Source organism: Heloderma suspectum, chromosome 1 (genome assembly GCF_057233095.1).
Source record: "Heloderma suspectum isolate Gila_16-S chromosome 1, 16-S_ref, whole genome shotgun sequence".
NCBI classification, from domain to species: domain Eukaryota; kingdom Metazoa; phylum Chordata; class Lepidosauria; order Squamata; family Helodermatidae; genus Heloderma; species Heloderma suspectum.
The window spans coordinates 345379453-345405111 of record NC_139458.1 but is presented as its reverse complement, the minus strand read 5'-3'; the positions used below and the strand labels follow the sequence as shown (position 1 = coordinate 345405111).

The 25659-nt window shown below is 42.3% G+C and overlaps 1 protein-coding gene across 1 annotated transcript in view; it reads right to left on the bottom strand.

Annotated features, from left to right (window-relative positions):
• The window catches only part of ADGB (androglobin), a 122142-nt gene that overhangs the window by 44747 nt on the left and 51736 nt on the right, over window positions 1-25659 (bottom strand). Inside the window, exons 15-20 of the mRNA XM_084831870.1 lie at window positions 19942-20110; window positions 16149-16212; window positions 13328-13430; window positions 10394-10538; window positions 9395-9509; window positions 5498-5665 (exon numbers count right to left, since the gene is read on the bottom strand). Coding sequence (XP_084687996.1) covers window positions 5498-5665; window positions 9395-9509; window positions 10394-10538; window positions 13328-13430; window positions 16149-16212; window positions 19942-20110 — 764 coding nt within the window. The remainder of the gene's footprint in view (window positions 1-5497; window positions 5666-9394; window positions 9510-10393; window positions 10539-13327; window positions 13431-16148; window positions 16213-19941; window positions 20111-25659) is intronic.

Here is a 25659-nt window from a genome sequence, read left to right as displayed (position 1 = left end):
TCCGCGGACGGAGTTCCGGCCGTGGACGGACTGCTGCGGACGCGAATGGCAGCCGCCGTACTGGCCGCCATTTGTGTCCAGCGGAGCTGCCATGAAAGGCTAAGTATTTACGTAGCCTATCACGGCAAGACGAAAAACAAAACAAAACAGAACAGTGCACGCAAATGGCGGCGGCTACGGTGGCCGCCATTTGCGTTCCCTATTTTTAGCCGTTATTACGGCGAAAAAAAGGGGACCGCAAATAGCGTAGTGGGCGCTATTTGCATTCCTTTTCCCCCCCGCCGTAATAGCTTACTTAAATATTTACGTAGGCTAAAACGGCGAAAAGAAAAGGAACGCGAACGGTGCCCACTACGCTATTTGCATTCCCCCTTTTTTCGCCGTAATAGCCTACATAAATATTTATGTAGGCTAAAACGGCTAAAAATAGGGAATGCAAAAGGCGGCCGCTGTAGCCGCAGCCATTTGCGTACGCTTTTTTTTTTAGCTTGCCGTGGTAGGCTACGTAAATATTTACATAGCCTATCATGGCTATGATGAAGAAGCGAATGGCGGCCACAGGGCAGCCACCATTCGCAAGTCAGCACAGACGGCAGCAGGTAAGTGCACCATTTCGCGCGCCTTTCGAGGGTTGGGGGGGCGGGGGCTTCGTTCCGCCATGGATTTCGGGGGGCCGAATGCACTGGCATTCGGCCTCACCAAGATCCGTGGAGGAATTCTCTGACATCCCTAACAAAGACACACACCAACCTATATGTTCACATACCAGCCTATATGTTTGAGTATTAGATACATCGGGTGAGTAGGAACTATAAAACCTACTAAACGAGATTTCTTTTGGTATCACCTTATCAGTAATCACCACCTTATGTGATTACTGTCTTAAGATCTAGTGAAAACATAAATGACATTTATATATCTGATCACAGTATAAGATATATACTACTACTACCAAAACTTTTAATTAACATAACTTCTAAACAGCAACCAGCACAAAAAAATGTACCATTTTAATATTAGTCACAGGGGCCCCATCTACACGAGCCTTTTACTCTGGGGCGGCTGTGAGTAAAGGTCCTTTGAGACAGATGACACAGTCACCACTAGGGATGTACGAAAGTCACTTACCTTTTCGAAGGGTGACATTCATGGTGGGGGGGAGGCGCTCCGTCCCTCCCCCGGAAATTCTGTCTGGCCGGCTTCTCTCTGCAGAGATTCTGCAGAGCCGCCGGCCAGGGCTGCCTGCAGCCAGACATCCAGCTCCTGGGCAGCCTGCAGGGATGCAAATGGCAGTCGCTGTAGCCGCCGCCATTTGTGTCCCTGTATTTTGCCATGATAGGCTAAGTAAATATTTACGTAGCCTATCACGGCAAAAAACAAACAAACCAGCGGACGCAAATGGCGGTGGCTACGGCGGCCGCCATTTGCGTTCCCTTTTTTTTGCCGTTTTAGCCTATGTGAATATTTACGTAGGCTATTACGGCAAAAAAAAAAAAAAGGATCGCAAACGGTGGCCGCCGTAGCCGCCGCCATTTGCATTCCCTTAGTTAAGCCATGATAGGCTACGTAAAGACTTACGTAGCCTATCATGGCTTCCGCAGGGGCGCAAATGGTTTCCCTGCGTTAGCTGTGATAGGCTACGTAAGTATTTATGTAGCCTATCATGGCTATATGGAAGAAGCAAATGGCGGCCACAGACGCGGCCGCCATTCGCAAGTCAGCCCGGATGGCAGCAGGTAGGTGCTCCATTTCGCGCGCCTTTCGTGGAATGGGGGGGCGGGGGCTTCGTTCTGCCATGGATTTCGGGGCGCCGAATGCACTGGCATTCGGCCTCACCAAGATCCGTGGAGGAATTCTCTGACATCCCTAACAAAGACACGCACCAACCTATATGTTCACATACCAGCCTATATGTTTGAGTATTAGATACAGCGGGTGAGTAGGAACTATAAAACCTACTAAATGAGATTTCCTTTGGTATCACCTTATCAGTAATCACCACCTTATGTGGTTACTATCTTAAGATCTAATGAAAACATAAATGACATTTATATATCTGATCACAGTATAAGATATATACTACTACTACCAAAATTTTTAATTAACATAACTTCTAAACAGCAACCAGCACAAAAAAATGTACCATTTTAATATTAGTCACAGGGGCCCCATCTACACGAGCCTTTTACTCCAGGGTGGCTGCGAGTCAAGGTCCTTCGAGACAGATGACACAGTCACCACTAGGGATGTATGAAAGTCACTTACCTTTTCGAAGGATGACATTCACGGTGGGGGGGAGGCGCTCCGTCCCTCCCCCGGAAATTCTGTCCGGCCGGCTCCTCTCTGCGGAGATTCCGCAGAGCCGCCGGCCAGGGCCGCCTGCAGCCGGACATCTGGCTGTAGCCGCCGCCATTTGTGTCCCTGTATTTTGCCATGATAGGCTACGTAAATATTTACGTAGCCTATCACGGCAAAAAACCCACAAACCAGCGGACGCAAATGGCGGCAGCTACGGCGGCCGCCATTTGCGTTCCCTTTTTTTTGCTGTTTTAGCCTACGTAAATATTTACGTAGGCTATCACTGCAAAAAAAAAAAAAAGGGAATGCAAATGGTGGCCGCCGTAGCTACTGCCATTTGCATTCCCTTAGTTAAGCCGTGATAGGCTACGTAAAGACTTACGTAGCCTATCATGGCTTCCGCAGGGACGCAAATGGTGTCCCTGCGTTAGCCGTGATAGGCTACGTAAGTATTTATGTAGCCTATCATGGCTATATGGAAGAAGCGAATAGTGGCCACAGACGCGGCCGCCATTCGCAAGTCAGCGCGGACGGCAGCAGGTAGGTGCTCCGTTCCGGGCCCATTTCGTGGGGGGGGGGCTGGGGGGCTTCGTTCCACCACGGATTCCGGGGGGCCGAATGCACTGGCATTCGGCCTCACCGAGATCCGTGGCAGACTTCTCTGACATCCCTAGTCACCACTTCGCAGCCATCCATGGTTTTCTCTCGGAAAATGCGGATTTCCAAGGAGGCATTTTGCTGCAATGTTTTTTGTTTGCTGCGGGTTTCCCGTGGTTGTGAGCTGTCTGTCCCTTTCCCAAACTGATTTTGCATTTTGCAGTGGGTGTGTTGTAGGTATGTACAGTGCTTGCATCACTCTGTGACGCTCCTTTACTCCCACCGTCCCTTCGCAGCTGCGCAGTTACAGAGGCACAGAGAGGCGTTTTCATTTATTTAATTACACTTCCACACATTTTTGCAGCTTTGTATCTTCACAATGGTTGCTTTTGGACTCAGTACCCAAGGGCCAGGGGGGTCTTGGGGGAGGACCAACTTCACTCCAGCCACCATTTTGGACTGATGGATAGGCACATACCTCTCATGCCTTGTGAGTGAAAACCATTGCGAGAGTCTCAGGCTGGGGAATTGACAAATGGATGGCATGGAAAAGAAGGAGCACAGAACACCCACATTTTACCTAACAAGGGACGGACAGACACAACAGAACCCCTAAAATACAAAACAGCCACTGAAGTGCTGCACCCACATGCTCACGGGACTGCACAGCTGCACATTAAAAAAACAGTGGCAAAAAAAGGGTACGGTGACGTCTGCTAGGAATCCTGCAGTAAATTGCGAGTGTACCGCAGCAGAAGCTAATTCGAAGCTGAAATGCTGCGCAGTTCCAATGGAGTGAAGGGTGAAAGTGGTGCCATGTTGACAGGGCCCTGGTGGGGCAGTTCAAATTTTAGGCAATAATGTAAACATTTGGGGCAGTATACAACAGTGCCATTCCACAAACTCAATTAACACTAGTGGAGCTCCCCTGAATCTTTTTGTTGTGCATAATGCACAACCGCTTGCCCAGAAGGCTGGGCAAGCGTAACTTTAGTTGTATTCTCCTCTTGCGCATCGTTCTGAACTAGTTTCCATTAGTGCAATGCCATTTGCACTAGCAAAATAACACAGTTGGATACTGCCCATAAGAAGACCCATGCTGGATCAGACTAAAGACCTATCTAGTCCAGCATTGTGTTCCCACAGTGGCCAACAAGATGCCCATGGGAAGCCCACATGTAGGACATAAGTGAAACAGAACCTCCCACTCATGTCCCCCAGAAACTGATACTCAGAGGCATATTGCCGTTTTTAAAAACTTACAACTTAGCAGTAATTATAACAATAATGTTAATAAATGAAAGCCCAATCTAAAGCCCAGTTCACTTGAAGTATTTTGCTTTAAGAAATTGAGAGTTCAGTCCCATTAGCTTCTGCAGAATAAGAACATAAGAAGATGCTGCTAGTTCACACCAAAGTCCTGTCTAGTCCAGCATCCGGTTTCCCACAAAAGCCAAGCAGATGCCCCAATGGGAAGCCCACATGCAGGGCATGAATGCAACAGCATCCTCCTGCTCATGTTTCCCAGCAACTGGTATACAGAGGCATATGTGCTCTGATAGTAATATATACCCATCATGACTAGTAGCCATTGATATCCCTGCCCTCCATGAATTTGTATAATCCTTTTAAAGGAGCATTCCCTCACATGCCCGGTATGGCGTACCCTACCTTACTTCACTTCTCTATTGTTGAAAAAATGTCTTGAGCAGTTAGAGGAGAAGGACCTGTCCTGAAGACTCTGCAATTAGTCCTCCCTCTGTCTGCATTATTCAAAAATCCCCTGTGTGGCACACTGGAGCAAGATTATTATTTATCATTTATTAAGAGAGCAAGCCACTGTCTAGCAGGCCATAGGATATGCTCTATTCTGGGAACCGACCTCCCCCCTCGTCCATGCTGCCTCGGAGGCAACGCGGAGAAGCTCCATCCTTGACACTCGGAAAATGAGCACCGAGCGACTGAAAAGGGGCGGGGCTGGGGGTGCAGAGCTGCGCATACGACACATCCTATGTGTTGTATGGCAGCTTCCTCTTCTGGCCAGCCCCCCACTGCTAGACAGCCGAAAATGGCTGTCTAGTGAAAAAGAGCAAGGCAGGAGAGGTGCGGAGGGAACAATCCCCCCATGTCTCTCCTGACTTGCTTTGGATAGGCAGTTGCCTCCGAGGTCGGAGGTGGCCGCCTTTCTACTTAGGATTGCATCCTAAGTGTCTAAGAACTAGCTGAGCTGATGAAGTATCACCTTGCCTGGAGAGCATAGTATTCTACATTCTGATTCTCCATTCATCTGTCACTGAGCAGCCAGAGCACAGAAATCAGTGTAGTCAAGTTGACTTACACCCCTATTAGTTCATTTTAACAGGGTACAGTGTTAGGCTTTTTGTCAACACTGAGGAATACTTAGACATTTCAAATTACCTGTAATGTAATTAATAAGAACATGTTTACCTGAGTGCATGTTTACATGTCATTACATGGGAGACAAACTGAATTTTGGTAATTATGCGATTCAGCTAATGGGCTTCATTACAAAAACATCATTTGATGAACACATACAAGCTATTCTACAGTTTAAGAGAAGGTTTAGGTACTTGTTTTTCACCTTGAAGTGTTCTCTAGCTATTCCTGTGCCACAGAGGCCAGGAGGGCAGTGAGTTAATTCCAGGGCTCTCATGGCTTTGGGTAGGTTTTCTGCCTGTCCAAAATTAATTAGCACAGTTCCAATAGCTTTCATGATAGCTGCAGCTTGCTCCATAAACCGGTAGCTCTCCTGGGGAGAAAATGCAGACAGAACTATTGAAAGTTTATTAATACTCCAAAAGCATATATATCTTAAATTCAATCCACTAGGAATTAGTGCTTAGCACCTATGTTACTCATGATTATGCTCTTAAATCATACAGAATTGCTAGCATGTAAAGGAGCTGAAGGTACTTGTACAGGCTGAAGTGAATGAATAGCAGCATGAGCTATCTTCTATATATACATTTATTTGCTCACGCTGTCAGTGTTACTGAACAAATCCACTGGAAAGAAAATCCTGCAGAAAGTCAGCTCCAACTGCTCATTTGTTGAGCTTGTCAAGATCCTCATGGAGTTCATACTGCAATTATTTTGCAGGATTTTCTTCCCACAGGATTTGGAGAAAAAAAGCTGGGCACTTGCCCTTGGCCAGTAGTATTAAGAAAGGCAGCAACCAAATTTTAAATTCCTCATTGCAGTTTGCACAAAGAACTTCCTGTCATTGTGGTATTTGGGGTGGAGGAGGCAAGATGGCGACGGTAAGGGTGTTTCATTAGAGCTCTGTGTTTGTTTCAGTTTGTTTTAGCTTTATTTATTGTTTTTCGTTTTATTGTTATAAGATTTGGACTGAATGGTCTCACAGGGACACCCACTTTAGATACTGATGTGTATTACTTCACTGACTTCAAATGGCAGCCAGTTCTCTCCTCCTCACTCCCTACTTCATGCTTTACAACTGCTACATTCCTGATACGTTGGTGGAGATGCGGGCTTGTGAGATCTACTTTGGTTTCTACTAGAACCCTGAGATCCACCAAATGGAGCCAGATCCAAAATGGTAGCTCGGGGGTGGAGCCAATTACTGAAGGAGTTGCACTGGTTACCAGTTGTTTTCTGGGCCAAATTCAAGGTGTTGGTTTTGACCTTTAAAAATCTATGCGGTTCCGGCCCAGCCTATCTCAAGGAGTGCCTCCAGCAGCATCAGACAGGCCGCTTAACAAAATCAGCCTCGGATGCCTTCTCTCTGTCCCATCAGCCAGGACAGCGAGGCTGGTGAGGACAAGGGAGGGGGCCTTCTCTGTGGTGGCCCCCACTCTGTGGAACTCCCTCCCTAGGGAACTCCGCCATGCCCCCTCTTTAATGAGCTTCTGCCATGCACTGAAAACGTGGTTATTCAGGCAGGCATTTGGGGTGGGTTAGGGTATTTTTAAATAATGTTTTAATGTATAATTTTACTGTTTTAAATTGTACCATTGCACATCGCCCAGAGTGGCTGGGTGACCGGCCAGATAGGTGATTAAGAAATTTAATAAAATAAATAAAAAATAAAGAAATTACCTACTCCTGCACCTCATGAGCCATATATTGCAAATACAAACCTACAGTTGAGTTGCTACAGATTAGAGATTATAATAGCCTACTTTAGAAGGATGGGGGAGATGCCTTTTTGTTGATTTGTTATTGTTAAAAAATAGGGTGTCAGAAATCATGTTGATCTAATGCAAATCATCCAGTGATCAACCAATAGATCCTGAACTACCTTTTCCCCACTCCTGTGTTACAGCAAAAAGCAAACAGAACATTGGGCAACCCTCATAAATGAGACTCTGCTCATGTGCAGAGCTTCATATTTTAAACTAACTTATTGTCAGGACAGAGTGCTTCTGAGTGCAGAGAGTGGGAGAGTAGTTCAGATTCTGAAGAAGAACTGCCAGACATGGGGGAGGTATGTTCCCAGGCAGTTCCAGACAAGGCTAGACAGGCTCCTCAGGTTTCAAAGGTCCAGCTGGAAGAGGAAGGTCCCTCTTCACACACCCCTGTGAAAGAAAGCGAACAGGGAGAGGCGGGGTTTGGGGAATCTGAATTAATAGATGCAAGGCGCAGATGCAGAGCCAAGAGGGAGATGGCTGGGGTGGAACTTAGAAGGTCTATCCGACTGGCCCTGCGTGAAGAGCAGCTCTTAGAAGCCTCTCTCTCTCTCTCTCTCTCTCTCTCTCTCTCTCTCAATCTCTCTCTCGACCTCCCTCCACACTTCAAGTTAGGCTACTGAGACCGACTTTCTTTCAAATGGTGGGCAACTTTCATAGCTATCTTTTGAACCCCCTGAAGGCATTTCCTTGTAGACTGAGAGTCACTGAGAATTTGCAACTGTATGACCCTTTGAGGTAATGGATTAAAAGCCATAGATTGAAGCCTATTGTCTGTGTTTGTTTTGGCATTTGAAGTTCAGTGGGGGCAAAAGGAATCCTGACACTTATCTCCTGTGGCTTTAGTTCCTTCCAGATGCTGCTGGCATAGGGGCATTTCTCTGTGGATGTACTTCCACTGACACCATAACAATTATGATGATGGATTTTTATTTTCTTATTCTGCCACTGCTATAGCACAGATTGCATTCCTTTGGTTTTCCAGAGTCATATTACCCTCTTCCAGGTGAAACTGGTGTTTTGGCTGTTCTCAAATAATCAAAATAAGATGTATTTATTCATTCCTTACATGGAAAACAAATTCAATTCATAGGGCAGTATCCAACGGGGTGCTGAGCCCCAACTGTTTCCGTTGCACCCCTGCCAATTCTGATTTCATTGCACCACCACTTGTGCAACTGATATTTCACGTCCAGGAGCAACCAGAAACAAACAGAAATGCTTGTTTCTGGAATGGAGCAGGGCAGTGGAACTCACATCAGGGAGCTCCACCAATCTGTCCCAATGCAGAAATGAGCGTTTCTGCTCATTTCAGGGCTTCCCATAGGAAGCGTTAAATCTCTGTTGCATAAGTAGTGGGTCCTGCTTGTGCAACAGAATTACCAGGAGAGGCCCCTTGCATACTGCCCATGACTTGAGGGTATCTGCTTTGGGGAGTTAGTTTCTCAAGCATTTTAACCCTTTCTGCAGTGATAACTGTGCCTGCCATCCACACCTGAGAATTCTCTAACTCGAGGTGACTTGTGTTTCTCAGGCAGGAACCCACTAACCCACCTGGCAAACTCCTTTTGAAACTGTGAAGTCTTTCAAAAACAGTTTGCTATATTTTATTGGGATGTGTAGCTCTGGTAAAGCCAAAGATCTGTCTGGGCACGCCTAAAGCCATTGTTCTAATTATATATTTGTTTATTGGTCACCTTTCATAACATAGTCCTTCCAAGGCAGCTCATAACAATATATAAAACATAAAGCACAGTAAAACCAAAAATAAATCTAGGCAGCCACACAAAACTGAATTATAAAGCATAGGTCCGTTAAAATAATAATAAGAGCATGCCTAAACAAATGGAAATGCCCAATCCTTTAAGCAGCACATTAATTTTAAAACTGCAAAGAGAGTTCCAGTTTACAAGAAAGTGACCTGGATGTAACCATATTTTCTAGGGTCACCTCTGCTATGCTGTTGGACATTTTGCAGATAATCAATTGTTGTGAACTTTATTACTGCAACATCTAACCATTAAGAAAAACCTTCTACTAGTGCCAATGATATTACATTTCTTCTGTTTTAATATAAATTAATTATACATGGATAAACGTTTATATTCTGTGACTGTGTAAGCATGTATATGTATTAACAGTGATTATTATAGTATGTAATCCTTCCTTATGTTTAATATAAAATGGCGTCTAGGACAATACTGCTGCATGAAAACTTTGCCGCATTGTTTTTGAAAGCCAAGCACTGAGATAAGAAAAAAATGTTAGAGCTCTTTAAAGTCAATGGTGATCAATGGGAAAATAGCTGCAATTGCTATGGTAACAAATACCTTGTCAAGGTTTGGCAGAACAATATCCTCTTCACCAAACACGCATGGCACCATACTACACAGATGGATATGGTGCCCTATGGGAGAACTCGCAGTGAAGAGTAACACGTGGCGCCTACATTTAAAAAGTAAGCACGCTAATGAGCCAAATAGCTGAAACATAACAGTAATTCTAAACACTCAGTGCAAGCAAAACTCTTTCATCTATTTTTTGGTTGCTTGGACCTCAGAACATTTAACACTTAGAAGACTTCCTTTTGTTCTATGACTATTTGATGGATCACAGATGTTTGTAACCCTTGAAAGAAGCTATACGTGAAATTGTGCTAAGGCATACTGGTATTTCATCTACCTCCTGGCAAATATAAGTGTAGCTCATTTTGCAAAATAAGTATTCATTGCTATATAAATGTGATGCCTAACAGTTTAGTGCAGTACCTAAGAGTGTGAACTGGGAAGCTCCTGATTCAAATGTTAACCCAGCCAGCTACTCATTAAGTGATCTTGAGCAAGCCACTATTTTCTTAGCCTTATCTTCCCTATCTACAATATGGGGGTAATAAGATGATCCTACCTTACAGGGTGTTGTAACTATTGCTAAGGTAGAGAGCTAATTCAGAATAGTGACTGAGGCTGCAATCCCAAATACACTTACAAGGGAGTTCATTCTATTAAACACAAAAATTAATAGAAATTACTTGTAAGGAAATGCACATAAGATTGAGCTGTAAAAGTAAAAGACTGAACTGGGAATCAGTTACTTTCTGGTGCAAATCTCAGCTCTGTCATGAATTCATAAGGGAGTCTTAGACAAAACACTTATTTCTTGGCCTTGGCACCCCTCTCCCCTGCAATATGGGAATAATGGCACCAACAGGGTTGTTGTAAGGATTATGAAATGATGCGTGTAAAGGCCTTTGAACATTTCAAAACGCTAATGCTAAGGATTATTACTTCTTTAACTGCTGAGTTGGAAAGGTGTAGGAGACTGGCACATACCCAGCAGGAAGACTTATCACAGCAGCTTTAGTGGCATATGTATGGATCTTTAGGATTAATTTTCCTGGAGCTAGATTCTTCCATGAGAAACTTTCAACCATGAGTATTCCCTTGGGCAGAACGTGATCTTCTTTTTGTGCAACAGCTATAAAAAACAGTGCACAGATAAATTATTTCATGATTGAACTGTAACCGTATCTATCTTTATATATGCCAAGATGCAACCCAGAATTTGTTGCTCTTAAATATTAAGGAATTTAATTATTAGCTTATAAATACCAGTAGTCTTCTAATACAATAGACTATTAAGCGAAAGAAAGAAAGAAAGAAGTTCATCAACTTCTTTTTCATTCTGCCAGAAGCAGCTGTGAATTATAGTTTGCAAGCACTCTCCCAGCTTCAGCGGCATGGACTACTCAGGAATAAGAAAGCCTTACAGTGCAATCCTATACATGTCTTCTCAGAAGTAAATCCACTGAGTTCGATGGGGCTTACTCCCTGGAAATGGGTACAGAATTGCAGCCTAGCACATTTTTCTTTAGGGGCTTCTTGCTTTGAACAGTTTAAGACCTTTACTATTCAAGGGAATGAGAAAGGCAGTAACATGTCCTTTGTATCCCTAGGTCAGTAAGGTCTCCATTTATAGTTGGATGTCTTTTTTCTTTTTTTCTTTTTCATTTCTATACCACCCAATAGCCGAAGCTCTCTGGGCAGTTCACAAAAATGTCATAGAGAGACAATTCTCTAGTGAGAGGAAAAAGGATTCGAACTAATGTTGCTTAACAAATTTTGTATACCACCCTGGAATGCACTAATGAAACGCAGTACAGAAATATTTTAAATAAAATCAAACAATAAATAATAACCTTCAGGGATGTAGTCATTTGTATTACCACTTTGGCTATCATGTAAATATGTTCTTACATATTAAAAGATTTAAAAGAGCATTAAAATAGCATACATTCATAAGTGAAGTTCTTTAATAGAGGCATACACGCAAACACAGAGGCAACTTGACTTCTTGAAAATTCCCTTTCAGTTCTGTCTGTGCACACCACTAGAATGGTTAGTTCTTTTTTATATGCCCAAATCAACAAAAACAACCAGCTCCTTCTGCCATGAAATAGGAGTGTGGCAGAATAGGAGATCTATGTAGAATATAAACACTGGGAAGGGTTTCACTAAATTTTTAGTCTAATGCAAAATTCACAGTGCAATCCCATGTAGGGATGGGAGAATGAGCTATGGTAGAGCTCACAAAGGTTCTCCGTTTTCCACTACAATGCTCATCTCGCTTTGTTCTCACTCCTGAATGAGAGTGTCTTTAAAAAAAAAAAAAACCAGAAAAAGTGCACATTTTTGAAATCAAACAATGTGCACTTTTCCAAGCACTCACCTCAAATGCACATTTCCCCCATAGGCTAAAGCATGAAAATGCATTGGGGGGGGGGGAATGCACATATTCAGAAGTGCTCATTTGCACAAGTGCACACTTTTGAATGCAAATGCAAGCTCAAAAATTGTTAAAATTTCCCAAGAATTATGCTCCTGCTCACGTTCGTGTATGGGGATGCAAATGGGACACATTCACGATTCACCAATAGTAACAAAATTCTCATACATCCCTAACCTATGCATGTCTGTTCAGAAATAAACCCACTGATATCCTACTAGTCAAACCAAGGGAAATTTTCTGGTAATACAATACCGATTTACTCCTGGAACCTGTCTGCTTTTCTGACGCTCAACTCTACCAAAGTGTCCATGCAGGGAGCAAAATCTGGAAGCTGGAAGTAGGTGCATGGAAGGGCGTATTCTTTGATATCCAAAATTGTGTTTTGCTCAAGGTCAATTAAACTGATTTGAAAACAGGCATTAGAAAAGCAGTGTTCAGTATAGTTTGCAGGAAAAAAACATCAAAAAAGCCAAAAAGGATAATAATAAGGAAGTCATCTTAGTAGACCTAAAGTACATAGATCTGCTAATATATTGGTTCTCAAGTAACACAGAGTTAGTGATAAAACTGAAGTAGACAATGGCTTCATACAAGATGACACCTTTTAGAATAGAAGGGTTTATTCCCATAACAGTTGAGCCATATAAAGGTGTTATTCTCCCATATCCCTTGAGGGTAGGGGTGGGCACTTTGTGGGCCTCCAGATGCTTTGGCCTACAACTCCCATCATCCCTCATCATTGGCTATGCTAGCTAGGGCTAATGGGAGTTGTAGCACAAAACATTGGGAGGGCCACCCCTGCTTGCAGGTTTTCAGCAGTGAGTTTTGGCAAACCATAGAATTCCTTCAGAGTTATTACAGATAGAATGATGGTTGAATTATCTGACTTTTTTTCTTAGATGAGTGGGAGATAAAAGCTGCAATACTAAGCCCATTAACATGTATAGTTCCATTAAAGGCTCTGAGCTTAAACATTTAATTGCAAACAAGATTTCCACCAAATACTCTTGGTAAAAGGACAACCTATGCATCAATATATAGGAAAGTAGAAATATTGCAGCACAAATGCAATGGTGGGCAGGCTTCAGATTTGCAGTGACTACTTTTGCTTCTTACGAAAATCCTGAGATCCACCAGCTGGAGCCTGGTAGAAAAAGCATACACTTAAGATTAAAGAATTCTGAGACCAGGAAGAATTCAGAATTTTATGTGGAGGGATTGTGACTGGTGTTATCCCCAGCTTTCTTCATTTCAGCAGTATAATTTAGGGCAGGGAGGGAAGACATTTGTTGGTGCTATTGTTAAATAACTGGAGTCAGAAATCCTTGCTGGTCTACTGTAAATCACACTGTGATCTACCAACAGATCCAGATCTACATTCTGCCCACCCCTACTCTAATTGAGTTTTCTTTATCTTTGAGCACCTCTGGGAAAAAATCCAATTTTAACATTCTTTTTCTGCTTTGTACTGATCTTACCTCCTGACTCTCCCCAGTGCACTAATGCAGAAAAGCTAACCAGGATATCAGTAGGCTTCAAACTGTCCACACATAAATAATATGAGACATGATCATCTAGCATCTGTAAGGAGAAAAGATTCATATTTAATTTTTATCTAGCCTTGCAACAAACTTGTATTTGGCAGCATTTGAGTTGTATTTCAAACAGTATAGTTCACAGTATGGTATACAGTGAAGAATGAAAGGTCTCCAAAGCTTTATCAAAGCTTTCGGTTTTACATGAATATTAGTGTAGTAGCCAGTGCTGGAAACTACCCATTAGGGCAGTATCAAACTGGAAACCAACTGTAATTGCCACTTCCAGAATGGGACCAGCCAGCGGAGCTTCCAGAAGGAAGGTCCACTTGTCCCATTCTGGAAGTGGTAGCTTTTGGTAGTTTCCAGTGGAGACTGGTGGCTCTGATTTTGGTGGGGCTGTACATCCATTCAGGTTTTCAGTTAGAACTAGCCAGAACTCTAAAGGAGCTATTCAAGGTGCTTAACCCTATTCCCCATATAGGTTCATCACCTTTGATAGCTCCTTTAGAGTTCTGGCTGGTTCTGACTGAAACCCAGAGTGGAATCAGAGCCCCACTGAAATCAGAGCCACCAGCCTCCACTGGTAGTTTCTTGGGTTGTGAGCTAGGAAGCGCTACTTTCCCACTGTGCTTGCTACTGCAATGTATTTAGAGCTGGTGAATTGCCAGCAGTGGATACTGCCCTATGTATTTTAAAAGAGAAAACACAGAGAAGAATAGTTATCATAATGAAGTTTATGAATTCTGCAACTGTATTTTAATTAATTAGAACATATTGCTTAAATTCCACACAAGTTTTGAAGCTAAAAGGGGTCTGGAGCACAATTATGTTCACTCTTGGCAAATTTGTTATTTTCATTCACTTAAAATAAAGGTAAAGGTAAAGGTGTCCCCAACCAGTCGTGTCCGACTCTAGGGTGCGGTGCTCATCCCCGTTTCTAAGCCGAAGAGCCAGCGCTGTGCGAAGACGCTTCCGTGGTCATGTGGCCGGCATGACTGAACACCGAGGTGCACGGAACGCTGTTACCTTTCCCGCCGAGGCGGTACCTATTTATCTACTTGCAATTTCTTGCTTTCGAACTGCTAGGTTGGCAGAAGCTGGGACTGAAGACGGGAGCTCACTCCGTCACGCAGCACTCGGGTCTTGAACTGCTGACCTGCCGACCTTCCAGTCTGCAGTTCAGCGTCTTAACCACTAAGCCACCGCGGCCCCCTTAAAATACCCTGACAGATTTTCTTATAAAGTAAAATTAGGGTGCATAGTTTAATTCCACATAACTGAAAATCCCAACTGAATGCTGAATGTGAGTAAACTTGTTAACTTGAGATATTAATGATATTTTACCCAGTCCAGAGCTCCATACAGTGCTATGCATGTAGTGGGGATGTGTGAGTGTATGGTGCAATTCCAGTTCATGGAAAACTCTATATGGGCATTGGAGGGTCTGACTGCACTGCACACTGCAGGTAGGGGCATGGAAGAATACCCCCTTCCAAACTGAATCACTTCTATCATAGCTGACACAAGCCACAGAACAGGGCATAGACATAATGAGTTAGATGCAGACTCTGCCATACTTAAAAATAGACTCAATGAAATCAGTGGGACTTAAGGTAGTCATGACTAAAGTCTCATTGATTTCAAAAATCTACATAAGACTACATCTGAATTCAACCCAATATTCTGATCAGGGTTTGTGATATTATGTGTCGAAATAACTGACTTCAGGTTGATTAAATAGTAATCTATTGTGTGCAAATAAAGGTGCATCATATAAAACATGTAAAACCACTGCAAATGTAGCATAAAGCCAACAGTGGTAGATTATCAATAATCAATCAATAGGATGGTAGTATACGGATCAGTGATAAGTTGTATAATTAACAGAGTAATCATATGGGGTGGGAGAGGGAAAAACTGTGGCAGAGGAACCACCAATTCCTAAGCCTTGTTGAGCTCACTTTAAAACCCTTTTTTTCTTCTTGGTTTGTCTTAAATCCCCCATTGCTTCTATTAGAGGGACAAATAACTATTCCAGCTTCAGAGTTGGCAAAGTTCCACCCCCCACCCCTGTTCTGGGGGCACATCTAGGGAACAAGAAAGCTTTGGATCTGTTAGATCCAAATCCTACCCCAATTCACCCGTGACACCCCCATAAATGCCCCCTTTTTGCCCTTCCCACTGTTGGAGCAGCCACTGTGAAGTAGCCACAGTGGTGGAGCTTTCCAGTACTGGTCAAGGGAGAACCTCTGCAGTGGGCTTTCCTCCCCTGAGTGAGCCTCCATCTTCGCCCGTGGAGGGGAAGGTCCACAGTATCCTACGGTCCTTCAGACACCCAAATTTGGCAGTAAGGACCTAAATGAACTCTTGGGCTACAAAGAATAATTGAATTGGCTGAGTGCCGAGTCATTAACTTTAGTCGACTGTATTACAAATGTAATTTGCAATTATACTGTTGACAACATTTGCTTTTAGAAGTATACTTTTGATGCATTACATATCAAATTATTATTAGATCTCAATTAAAATCAAAATCATGTAGTATCTCTTATCTCAAAGTATTATGATAATGCTTTTAATGGAAATTATTTGTGTTTTTAGTATTTGTATCAATTTTTTCGGTAGTAGCATTGTCTTGACTAATATTTTATTGGTGAATGCAAATGTTTACAGAACGTATGCAAAACTGAGATGTATCCGGATGCATAATACCCTTACAATTTACAAAAAGAAGAATAAATCATGCAGTCATTTCACTTACCCTAAAATCTGACTTCTGATAGGTGTAGATATAGGTATTTGTTTTGTGGAAAACATACAAGTTTCTAAGAAAAGTGAACAAGATTATTTTAGCAACAATTATAAAGAATTCTCTCCCTCACACCGTTGAATAATAAGAACACTGAAACTAAACAGTTCCTTCATATTTCTTGGATAATTACTCAGTATTAGATTATTATTGTTATTAGTAGTAGTAATAGTAGTACTAATTCATTTCCAAATATATGCCTCCTAGAGAAATGGAAACATGTAAATAATCTGTGTCCATTAATAGCTACTGACAGACAAATTACTTTGTTTTGGTTCTAAATGCCTATTGTTCATTTAAAGTCTTAGCAACATTATTTCTTATCCTATTTGGGTTGGTAGCATTATTTTATTTATTTATTAATTTCATTTATATCCTGCCCTCTTTCCTCTTGCAAGGAACCCAAGATGTCTTACATGGTTCTCCTCCTCTCCAGTTTATCCTCACAATAACCCTGTGAGATATGTTAGGCTGAGGGTCAGTGATTGGCCCAAAGGCATCCAATGAACTTCATGGCCAAGTGGGGACTACAGCCTAGATCTCCTGAGTCCCAGTCCAACACTCCAACTACTACATCACACTGGCTCTCCGTTTTCTCTTCAGTAAAAGCAGATATATAAAAACAAAGGCAACATCATGGGAATTGTTCTGTATTCAGAACTTGTTAATGTTTCTGTGTATCCCTGACTGTATTTGGAAGAATGTTATCTAGGTCCTAAAAACCCTGCATTGCAGGTTATTCAAAGGATAACTTTGCCACCATGAGCTCAGGTAGCCAAGATGAATGCAGCTTCACAGTCTCCTTTGCTATTGTAAGCACTTATTGAGGCCGATAAGTTATATCAACTCACGATCCATGTTTATAAATACTTAATATTGGTGAAATAAATATGATATATAGGTCTTAAGCAGAAATGGAGCAGGGAACTGCACTGTTTTATTCTGCTAGGTTTTATTCTGGTTGTATTGTTATATTGTGGTTTTACGCTTTCATATTTACGTTGTTTTATGCTGCACTCTGTGGTTTTAATTTTTGTGAACCGCCCAGACAGCTTCGGCTATTGGGTGGTATAGAAATCAAATAAATAATTTTTTTTAATGGTCCCATTTTGCCTAATCAATGGATCGCCACTTTAGTGTCAGTATCTGAAGTGTCTATGGACCTCAGGTTACACTTATTCAGCAAAAACTCTTGTTCTACTTCTATTGGATGCCACAATGTCTCTTTAATAAGGGTTTGTCGAAGTCAGCTAATTGTTGGAAGTGTAACGTAGCTAATACTACTTTTAACCATATGTCCTGGCAATGCCAAATAGTTGCCTCTTTTTGGGAAAAGGTTACTGTACGGATAGTCTTTGTATTGGAACACTCTTTAATATTTACCGATGTACATGTCCTTTTAAATTATCTAGTTGCTTCCTGGAAGTTAATGCACGATCAGCACAAACGGATTCTCTGTGCCCTTTTGACAGCTAAGAGACTGACATTACAACATTGGAAGGATAAACACTCACCTCCCATAATTCAATAGATTGAAGACCTTACAACACTAACATTTGGACAAGTGGTGTATAGACGCCACCTGTGAATGGATACTTATTTGGATATTTGGTCTGCTTTTGTTGAAGTTTACATATAATTCTCCCAAAGCTATATTTTCAATCATATTGAAATTGATATATTCAAATTTATGTAGCTACATTTTCCCTCTTTTTTTTTTGAGGTGGTTGTTTTGTGCTGTATTGTAGAAAAGTTAAGAATAAATAAATAAGATGAATGTGCTGATCTGAAATGTCTAGGCAAGGAAATGTGGTTGGCTGCTTAGTTTCTATCTGGGTTGACATAGAATAACGGTGGTGTACTCGTGCTGAAAGTGGTTGCCTGAACTCTGTTGTCATGGACACAAATTAAAGTTTCATATATCACAGTGATTGCATCCATAACAAAACTCTTCCATGTTTCCTTTATCATGTTCAGGCTAAACTCGGGATCATAACAAACATTAACTCTGATTTACAAAAATACAGTTCTGTGCTCAACATGTGCCCATTATGGATAAAACTGCAATATCGATTAAGTTCACCAACATGCTAAAAATGTTATGCAAAATGACCATATCACTGTGCATTCATTTCACTTCACTCTAACTGTGTTTTCATAGTTTGCTCTTATTTATTTGATCTGAAATGTTGAATATCTCATTGTCTGGTGTCTGGTAAAAGCACATCCCTGTGTGAGTAGTTACACATATTTTGCCAATGACTTAGGATTCCCAGTCAGAAGTGTGGGACAAGGACTTATTTTATTTAGAGAAGAAAGCAAAGGTAGTTGTGTTGACCAAAAGAAAAATTCCAAAATCCATGTTGCTGTAATACCTTTATTGTGCCAACCAGAAGATCAGCCCCAAATTGTGATCTTTTGATTGGCACAGTAAAGGCATTACAGCACAGTAAAGGCATTTGGAATGTTATGAGGTTCAGGCTTATTGTTCAGTGCATCCTGCTAAATCCTGACTCATGCTGCACCCTGAATGTCTCACCCTCCATTGGTCTTTAGGGAGAAAGCTCCACTGACCCAATAATTGGGCTTGTAAGGGTGCAGATGTTGTCTCCACCTTAGCATAAAGGTCTGCCTGGTCAGGTACAAATTCACCCTTGCCTTTGCAATCTCCACTCCTCTCCTTCTATGCAGAGCTCTTGTGCTCTGCATTTCTAGTCCCTCTGACCCATCCTTGCAGCAAGGTTCTTCCATGTTAGCTTGTGGCCTTGGGCCACCCACCTATGAAATCAGACCCAGATGTCAGAGACCTCAGCTGAAGACTCAGTGACTCAGTGTCGGCTCCAGGTTTTTGAAGGCCCCTGGGCAAGGAAACCTCAATGGGCCCCCTCCCTCAGTGAGCCTATCTTCTTGCTGCCATTACCACCAGCTGATATTGCTCCTCATCCTCTTTCTCTTAATTGCTACCATTTGCTTCCTTAACATGCCGCGCCAGCGAGGCAGGTGAAAATGCAGGTTGCAGTGATGATGAAGAAGAAGAGCATGTCCAGGGGGCACTTGTCAGTGGGCCCCTGCTGGAGTGTGGACCCTCAGCTGGTGCCCAACCCTTGACACTGGCCCTGGGTCCACTGAATGATTAGTGGCCCATTGGGCCCATTCTACACTTGTACATAAAGAACTTGACTTGATATGTGTCCAGCTACAGCTTTCTGTAACTAAGTAGCTTTTTGGCAAAAATTATTAGCTTCTCCCAAGGTTAGACCAAGGAGAAAAGCTACTTTATTTTGCTAATATCGAACAAACCAAGCTTAACTAGATGTCAAATTTAACAGAGGAGCTCACCTGATATCATAGACATGCCCTTTATTGTCCTTAAGCAAAAGATAAAAAACCAAAAGCCAGCAGATAGCAGTATTGTGGGTTTATAAGAAAATCTACTAGTATGTACTACAGCAAGACTGGTATACACTGCAGTGACTGAGAATGCTTTTTATGTAGCAACCATGAGCTGCCTTCACAAATATGCCTGTTTAGAAGATTCTGTAGGCCAGAATATTCTGTGGATCCAGAGCAAGTGAGTGAGTTGCACAGCTCCCATCAAAATCAATGGGACAAATTAGTCATGACTAATTTTTACATTGCTTTCAATGGGGCTTGTGTAACTAACTTGCTCTGTGTTTTTAGCACAACAGTCCAATGTATTATATTTTCAGAGATACAGGCCCCACAACAAAAAAGCACTTCTTACTGGAAACAAATACAGAAATCTTCATAGTCCATCCAGATTTCCTTGGAAATTGGGTTCTTTTCAGACTCAATTTCTTCCTGAGATTTATTTACTATTTGGCTGCTGAAAGCAGGTTCCGTCGATTCTGGTATCTGAGCTACTTCACTACTTATTTTTTCAGCTGATTCGCCTGCACAGAAGAAAATGCAGAGAGATTTCCTCAATTTAAGGATATGCTCAGAAAAAAATATATGCTGCTTTACTGGTGAACGTGTATAACACAAACAGGGCAAAATCTGTTTCTCTTAATATTTTAACAAAATAAGACAAAGTAAATGAGATGTCAAATCTATATCTGCAAATGCCTAAACTCTCATTGTTTGCTCTGAAACTACATGAACTACAAAGCCAGCTATTTTTTGTTGGTACTTGGGCATAAGTTTTCTTCCTTCCTTCCTTCCTTCCTTCCTTCCTTCCTTCCTTCCTGATATTATATTTTGCCTTTCTAGGCAAAATGTCTACTCAAGGTGGATTACAATATCATATATAGAAAAACAAGATGAGATATAAACAAAGAACAAAGCAACAACAAAAACCCATGAGATCACAGGCTGCATTAACAGCAGCAAAGTATCATCACAGGAAGTAATACTGCTGTTCTATTCTTTGCTGGTCAGGCCACATTTGGAATACTGTGTCCAGTTCTGGGTACCTTATTTTAAGAAGGACATAGACAAACTGGAATTCATCCAGACAAGGGTGACCAGGATGATGAGGAGTCTGGAAGCCAAGTCCTATAAGAAATGGTTGAAAGAACTTGGTATGTTTAGCTGGAGAAGAGAAGATTAAGGGGAAACGTGATAGCGGTCTTCAAATACCTGAAAGACTGTCATGCAGAACAGGGAGAAGAGTTGTTTTCCCTTGCCCCGGAAGGCCAGATTAGAATAAATGACAGGAAATTGGAGGGAAGAAGACTATGGCTAAACATTAGGAGAAACTTCCTAACCATGAGGGCTGTTAAGCAGTGCAATAGGCTGCCTCAGGTGATGTGGGTTCTCCTTCACCATAGGTATTTAAACGAAAGCTGGACAGCAATCTGTCAGGGATGCTGTAGCTGCATCCACACTGGAGATCCTGCATTGAGCAGGGGGTTGGAACAGATAACTCCTAAGGTCCTTTCCAACTCTGGAATTCTAGGATGCTAACAAGAATAAAAATAGCAGAAACTGAAGAGCAAATAAACCAATCAAAAGAGAATAAAGAATGCCTGCTGAAACGAAAATGTCTGTATTTTTCAAAGCTGAATTAAAAATGGGCAATGAGGGGCCAGGTGAGCCTCTCCGGGAAGAGCATTCCATAATCTGGGTGCCATGATGGTACAGGCCCTCATCCTCACTAAATGAACTTCAGTTGGACAGGTGTGGGGAACAACAAGAAGAGTTACAGAAGCTGACCAGACTTCTCAAGCAGTCTCATAGTGGAGGAAGTGATTTAATGATAACCCCTTGCTCTGGATAAAACTCTTGTTTTTAAACTACATGACCAGACCACCTGATCAAACAGTCTTTTATTTGATTAATATCTTCTCTCTGTTGGGTTGATTGCCTTAAATATTCCAACATTTTATGTGGTTGTTCCTCCACACCCCTATTCAGATCTAAAACCCAGTCTTGTTCCTTGGTGTGTGCTTGTTTTTACTGGGAGGGCTGGGGTGGGAAAGAAGCTGTTGCATTTACATTTCTCAGGAGGAAATTCATTAAGGCAGGGGAAGGCAATGGGGTGTCTGTGGGCATCTTTCCTGATGTCCACTGACATGACCTACCCCTCTCACTTCTTAAATTATCAAATTTTCTTACCGGCAGCTGGGATCACTTCGAAGGAAAGTGAGGGTCTGCCACCATCTTCATTTCCCATGAATGTCTCTGGGCTGCAGGTGGGGCTCAAAGACATCCTTAGGAAATGAAGATGGTGGCCAGCTGCAGGCTATCACTTTCCCCTGCAGCATGCTCAGCTACCAAGAAAAAGAAGAGGGGAAAGAAAAAGCGACCTCTGCAAAAGAGATAAAAAGAAATAGGAGGAATGAGCTGGCTGGCAGAGGGGTGGGGGAGAAAAGGAGTTTGCCTTCAGGTTTCTCTTGGCACTGCAAGTATGTGTCCAAAGGAGTTATTTAGAGTGTTGGGGCTCACATACCCCCTCCACCTTATTCTCAGTCTTTTGGCCAGTTTACTTGTCCTTTGTGATTAGCCACACCTCCCATGGCAGCCATTTTGTGATGGTGCCCACAATAGTTTCTCTAATTGCCAAATGCGCCCATGGGTCCAAAAAGGTTGCCTACCCATGCAATGAGGCATTTATGTTCATCACCATAAACACACATGCACAAACATTACAAGTCAGTAGAGAACTCTTGGAAACACCTTTTTTTTCTCCTGAATGCTCATCAAGAAAGGTTCTGTACGAATCTGAAAAGAGCCAAGGAGAACTTCCCCATCACTACTTGAAACAGGACCCTAGAACTACCATATTGTTCTTATGCTGAAGATTATATTCATAATCTTTAAAACAGAAGAAACGTTCTGTATGTCCTTATTTTGAAAGCCATGAATAAACTGAAATAAAGTTTATGAACATTAGGTCGAATGCACAAAAATGCTAAATCAATGAATGAAAACCTTCAGATAATTTTTTCACCTCTAGAGGTCTCTCTAGGTCAGCACTGAAGCATACTGGATCAGTCTGGATGCTTCTTTATATTACCTATTTTCTAGTAAGGAAGTTACAGAATATAGGGATGTCAACATGCATCCTTGAAACTGCCTTATATCCCATATTTCAAAATGATTTGAAAGTATTCAAAGTATTTTGAATTTAAGTATTTAAGTATTAAGTTAACCTCCTTTAAGTATTCCCAACAGATGTTCTGAATGAATTATATTTAGAGATATTTGAGGTGGTCAATCTGTACAAATTCCAATAAGAACTGATCTGATCCACATCTCCCGACCAAAGTGTCGATCAGAACTTAGTTATCCATTGGCTTTTGCACTTCCCCAGTGTTCTGATGCAGTTCTTGGTTCAAAAAATGTATCAAACTAAGGTTTGAAATGAGTATTTTGAGAGAAAATAAATATTTCATTTTTTAAAGCTTTTGTAGATTACTGTGGGGATGGGATGGAACAAAATTATAAGTGAACATATGTGAATGAACTGATTCCTCCATCCCTAATTATGTTACTGCTGTGTGATGCTTCTATTACCATAGAATAGGGGTGTACAATCTTTTCAGTCCCAAGGGCCTCATGTGATGAAATTTAATGGAAGTACTGTTTCTAGTATTACTGTGGTTACCAGAAGGTATGGTGAACTTCTGGATAATGTGGCTCCTCCAGCTTATGCATTTCTGTCAGCTAGGGATGAAAACCCATTTCAGGATGATAGCACACCATGGTCCCTTCTAATTATTTTCTATAGCAAAAATTTGAGCAAGGGTACTTGCATATATGAGTACACCTCTCTGAAAGCTTACACGCAGGATCAGGGTGAGCTTAGCCCTGCTCACAGCCCATGATGGTGCAAGTCACTGCTGCTGCCTTCCCCTTCCCCTGCCAAGGACTAGAAACATATCTTGGGGCAGGGGAAAATGGCAGCAGAGGCAGAACCTAGCAGTGCTTTTAGGGCTCTAACAGAGTATATTCACCACCAGGGATTGGGACTGTAAATGCCAATATCCCCAATGGCAATTGATGCGACGTGTGTCATTTTCATCAAGAAGAAGCACCTGCTACCAGCTTCGCTGAGTCTGCCACCTCTACCTTCTCCTGCCGCAAATTAAGTTTCTGGACTTAGGGCAGGGGAATGGGGAGGCAGAGGAATACCTGGCACTTTGTGAGCACCCCTGATCTTTTTGTAAACATTTGACTGGAACACACACATAGACCTGGATTGCACTTAACGGCAAGCCACCATGAGTGAATTTCCCCATGCAGCTTGCCATTTTGCATTTTGAACATTCAACCTGCAGCGGGGACACACCGTGGCTTGTTGTTACATGTAAACCCGGTGAGGGTATGTTGTTGGGGTGGTTAACAAGCCACTCAGAACCCATGGCTTGTTTTAGGTTTGTGGGTGGCTTGTTAACCACCCCAACAACCCACCCTTGCCGGGTTCGCACATAACAACAAGCTGGGTGCACCCTCCACCACAGCTTGAATTTTCAAAACGGTGGCTGGCGCTGCAGTGAGAAGCCTGATGGGGAAATTCACCCATGGTGGATTCTTGTTACATCCAGGTCAGGGAGAGTAGTGGGAAGCTTGTGCATCCCTAACATGCTGTGGAAATAATTTCATTGTGTTCTGGTATATTAGTAGGTCAGTTGTATAAAACAGGTAGGCAGAATAGACCATGGCCCCACCATTGGATTACTGGCCAGCTTTTAGTGGACCATATAGTCCTGATTGCTGACATTCTTGTGAAGGAGGTTGGACTTGGTATATCTTGATCTGAGCCAGCCAGGCATATCATAGATATATTAATAATCACCCAACACAGATTAGTTATGCTTTATTGTTTATTTATTTATTTATTTGATTTGTACTCCACCTTTCCAACAAACAAAATGGTGCTCAAGTTGGTTAACAGTAATAAAAACCAACTTGGTTAAATATACTTGGTTAAAACAAATCATAAAACCAAATATTTTAAAAACAAAAATAAAAAACACTACAATAAAGGAAATAAAAACAGTGCCCAGCCCAATAAAACCCTCTTCAGCAACAGCTTACATGCCAAAGGCCTACTTGAACAGAAACATCTTTGCAGAAGGAGGGGGCCGACCTAGCCTCCTTCGGCAGAGAGTCCAAGAGCCCCAGAGGAGCCACTCAAATGGCCCCCTCTCTCATCCCCACCAAATTTGCCTTTGATGGCGAGGGGACTGAGGGAAGGGCCTCCCCAGAAGATCTGGGTAGGCAAATATGGGAGAATCTAGTCTTTTAGGTAGCCTGGCCTCAAGTCATATAGGGCTTTATAGGTCATAATAGCCAGTTGTTTGAATTGTGCCTGGAAACACTGGAAGTGAGAAAAGCTGTTGTAATGTGGGAGTCACATGTTCCCCAAAACCAGCAGGATCAGGTTTTGATCCTGATCAACAGTCTGGCCACAGCATTCTGGAACAGCTGAAGTTCCCAGACAGTTTTCAAAGGCAGCTCCATGTAGCGCCCATTACAATACTCCAAACATATGTAACCAAAGCAGGTGTCACCATGGCCAGATCAGACATCTCTAGGAATGGGCATAGTCAGCGCACTAGCCTCAGCTGTGCAAACACAATCCTGGCCACCACTGAAACCTCCTGGTTCAGGGCACAGTCCAGCAATACACCCAAACTGTGAACTTTATGGATAAGAGATCCTAAGTATGTACTCTAGCTTTGTAAATTTAAAGATAATCTATAGTAGTAGTGGTCCAGAAAGCTGTGGCCAGACTGTTGACAGGAATGGCTTTAGAGCGCACGTGATTCCATTGTTACAACAACTTCACTGCTTACCAGTCTGTTTCCAGGCACAATTTAAAGTGCTGGTTATGACCTATGAAGCCCTATATGACTTGAAATCAGGCTATTTGAAAGACCACATTCCCCCCTTATAAGCCTGCTCAATTTTTAACATCCCCAAGAGAGGATCTTTTCCTTTGCCCCATTACCTTCAGAGGCACCTTTTGATGGAGTCTTCATGGTAGGCTCTA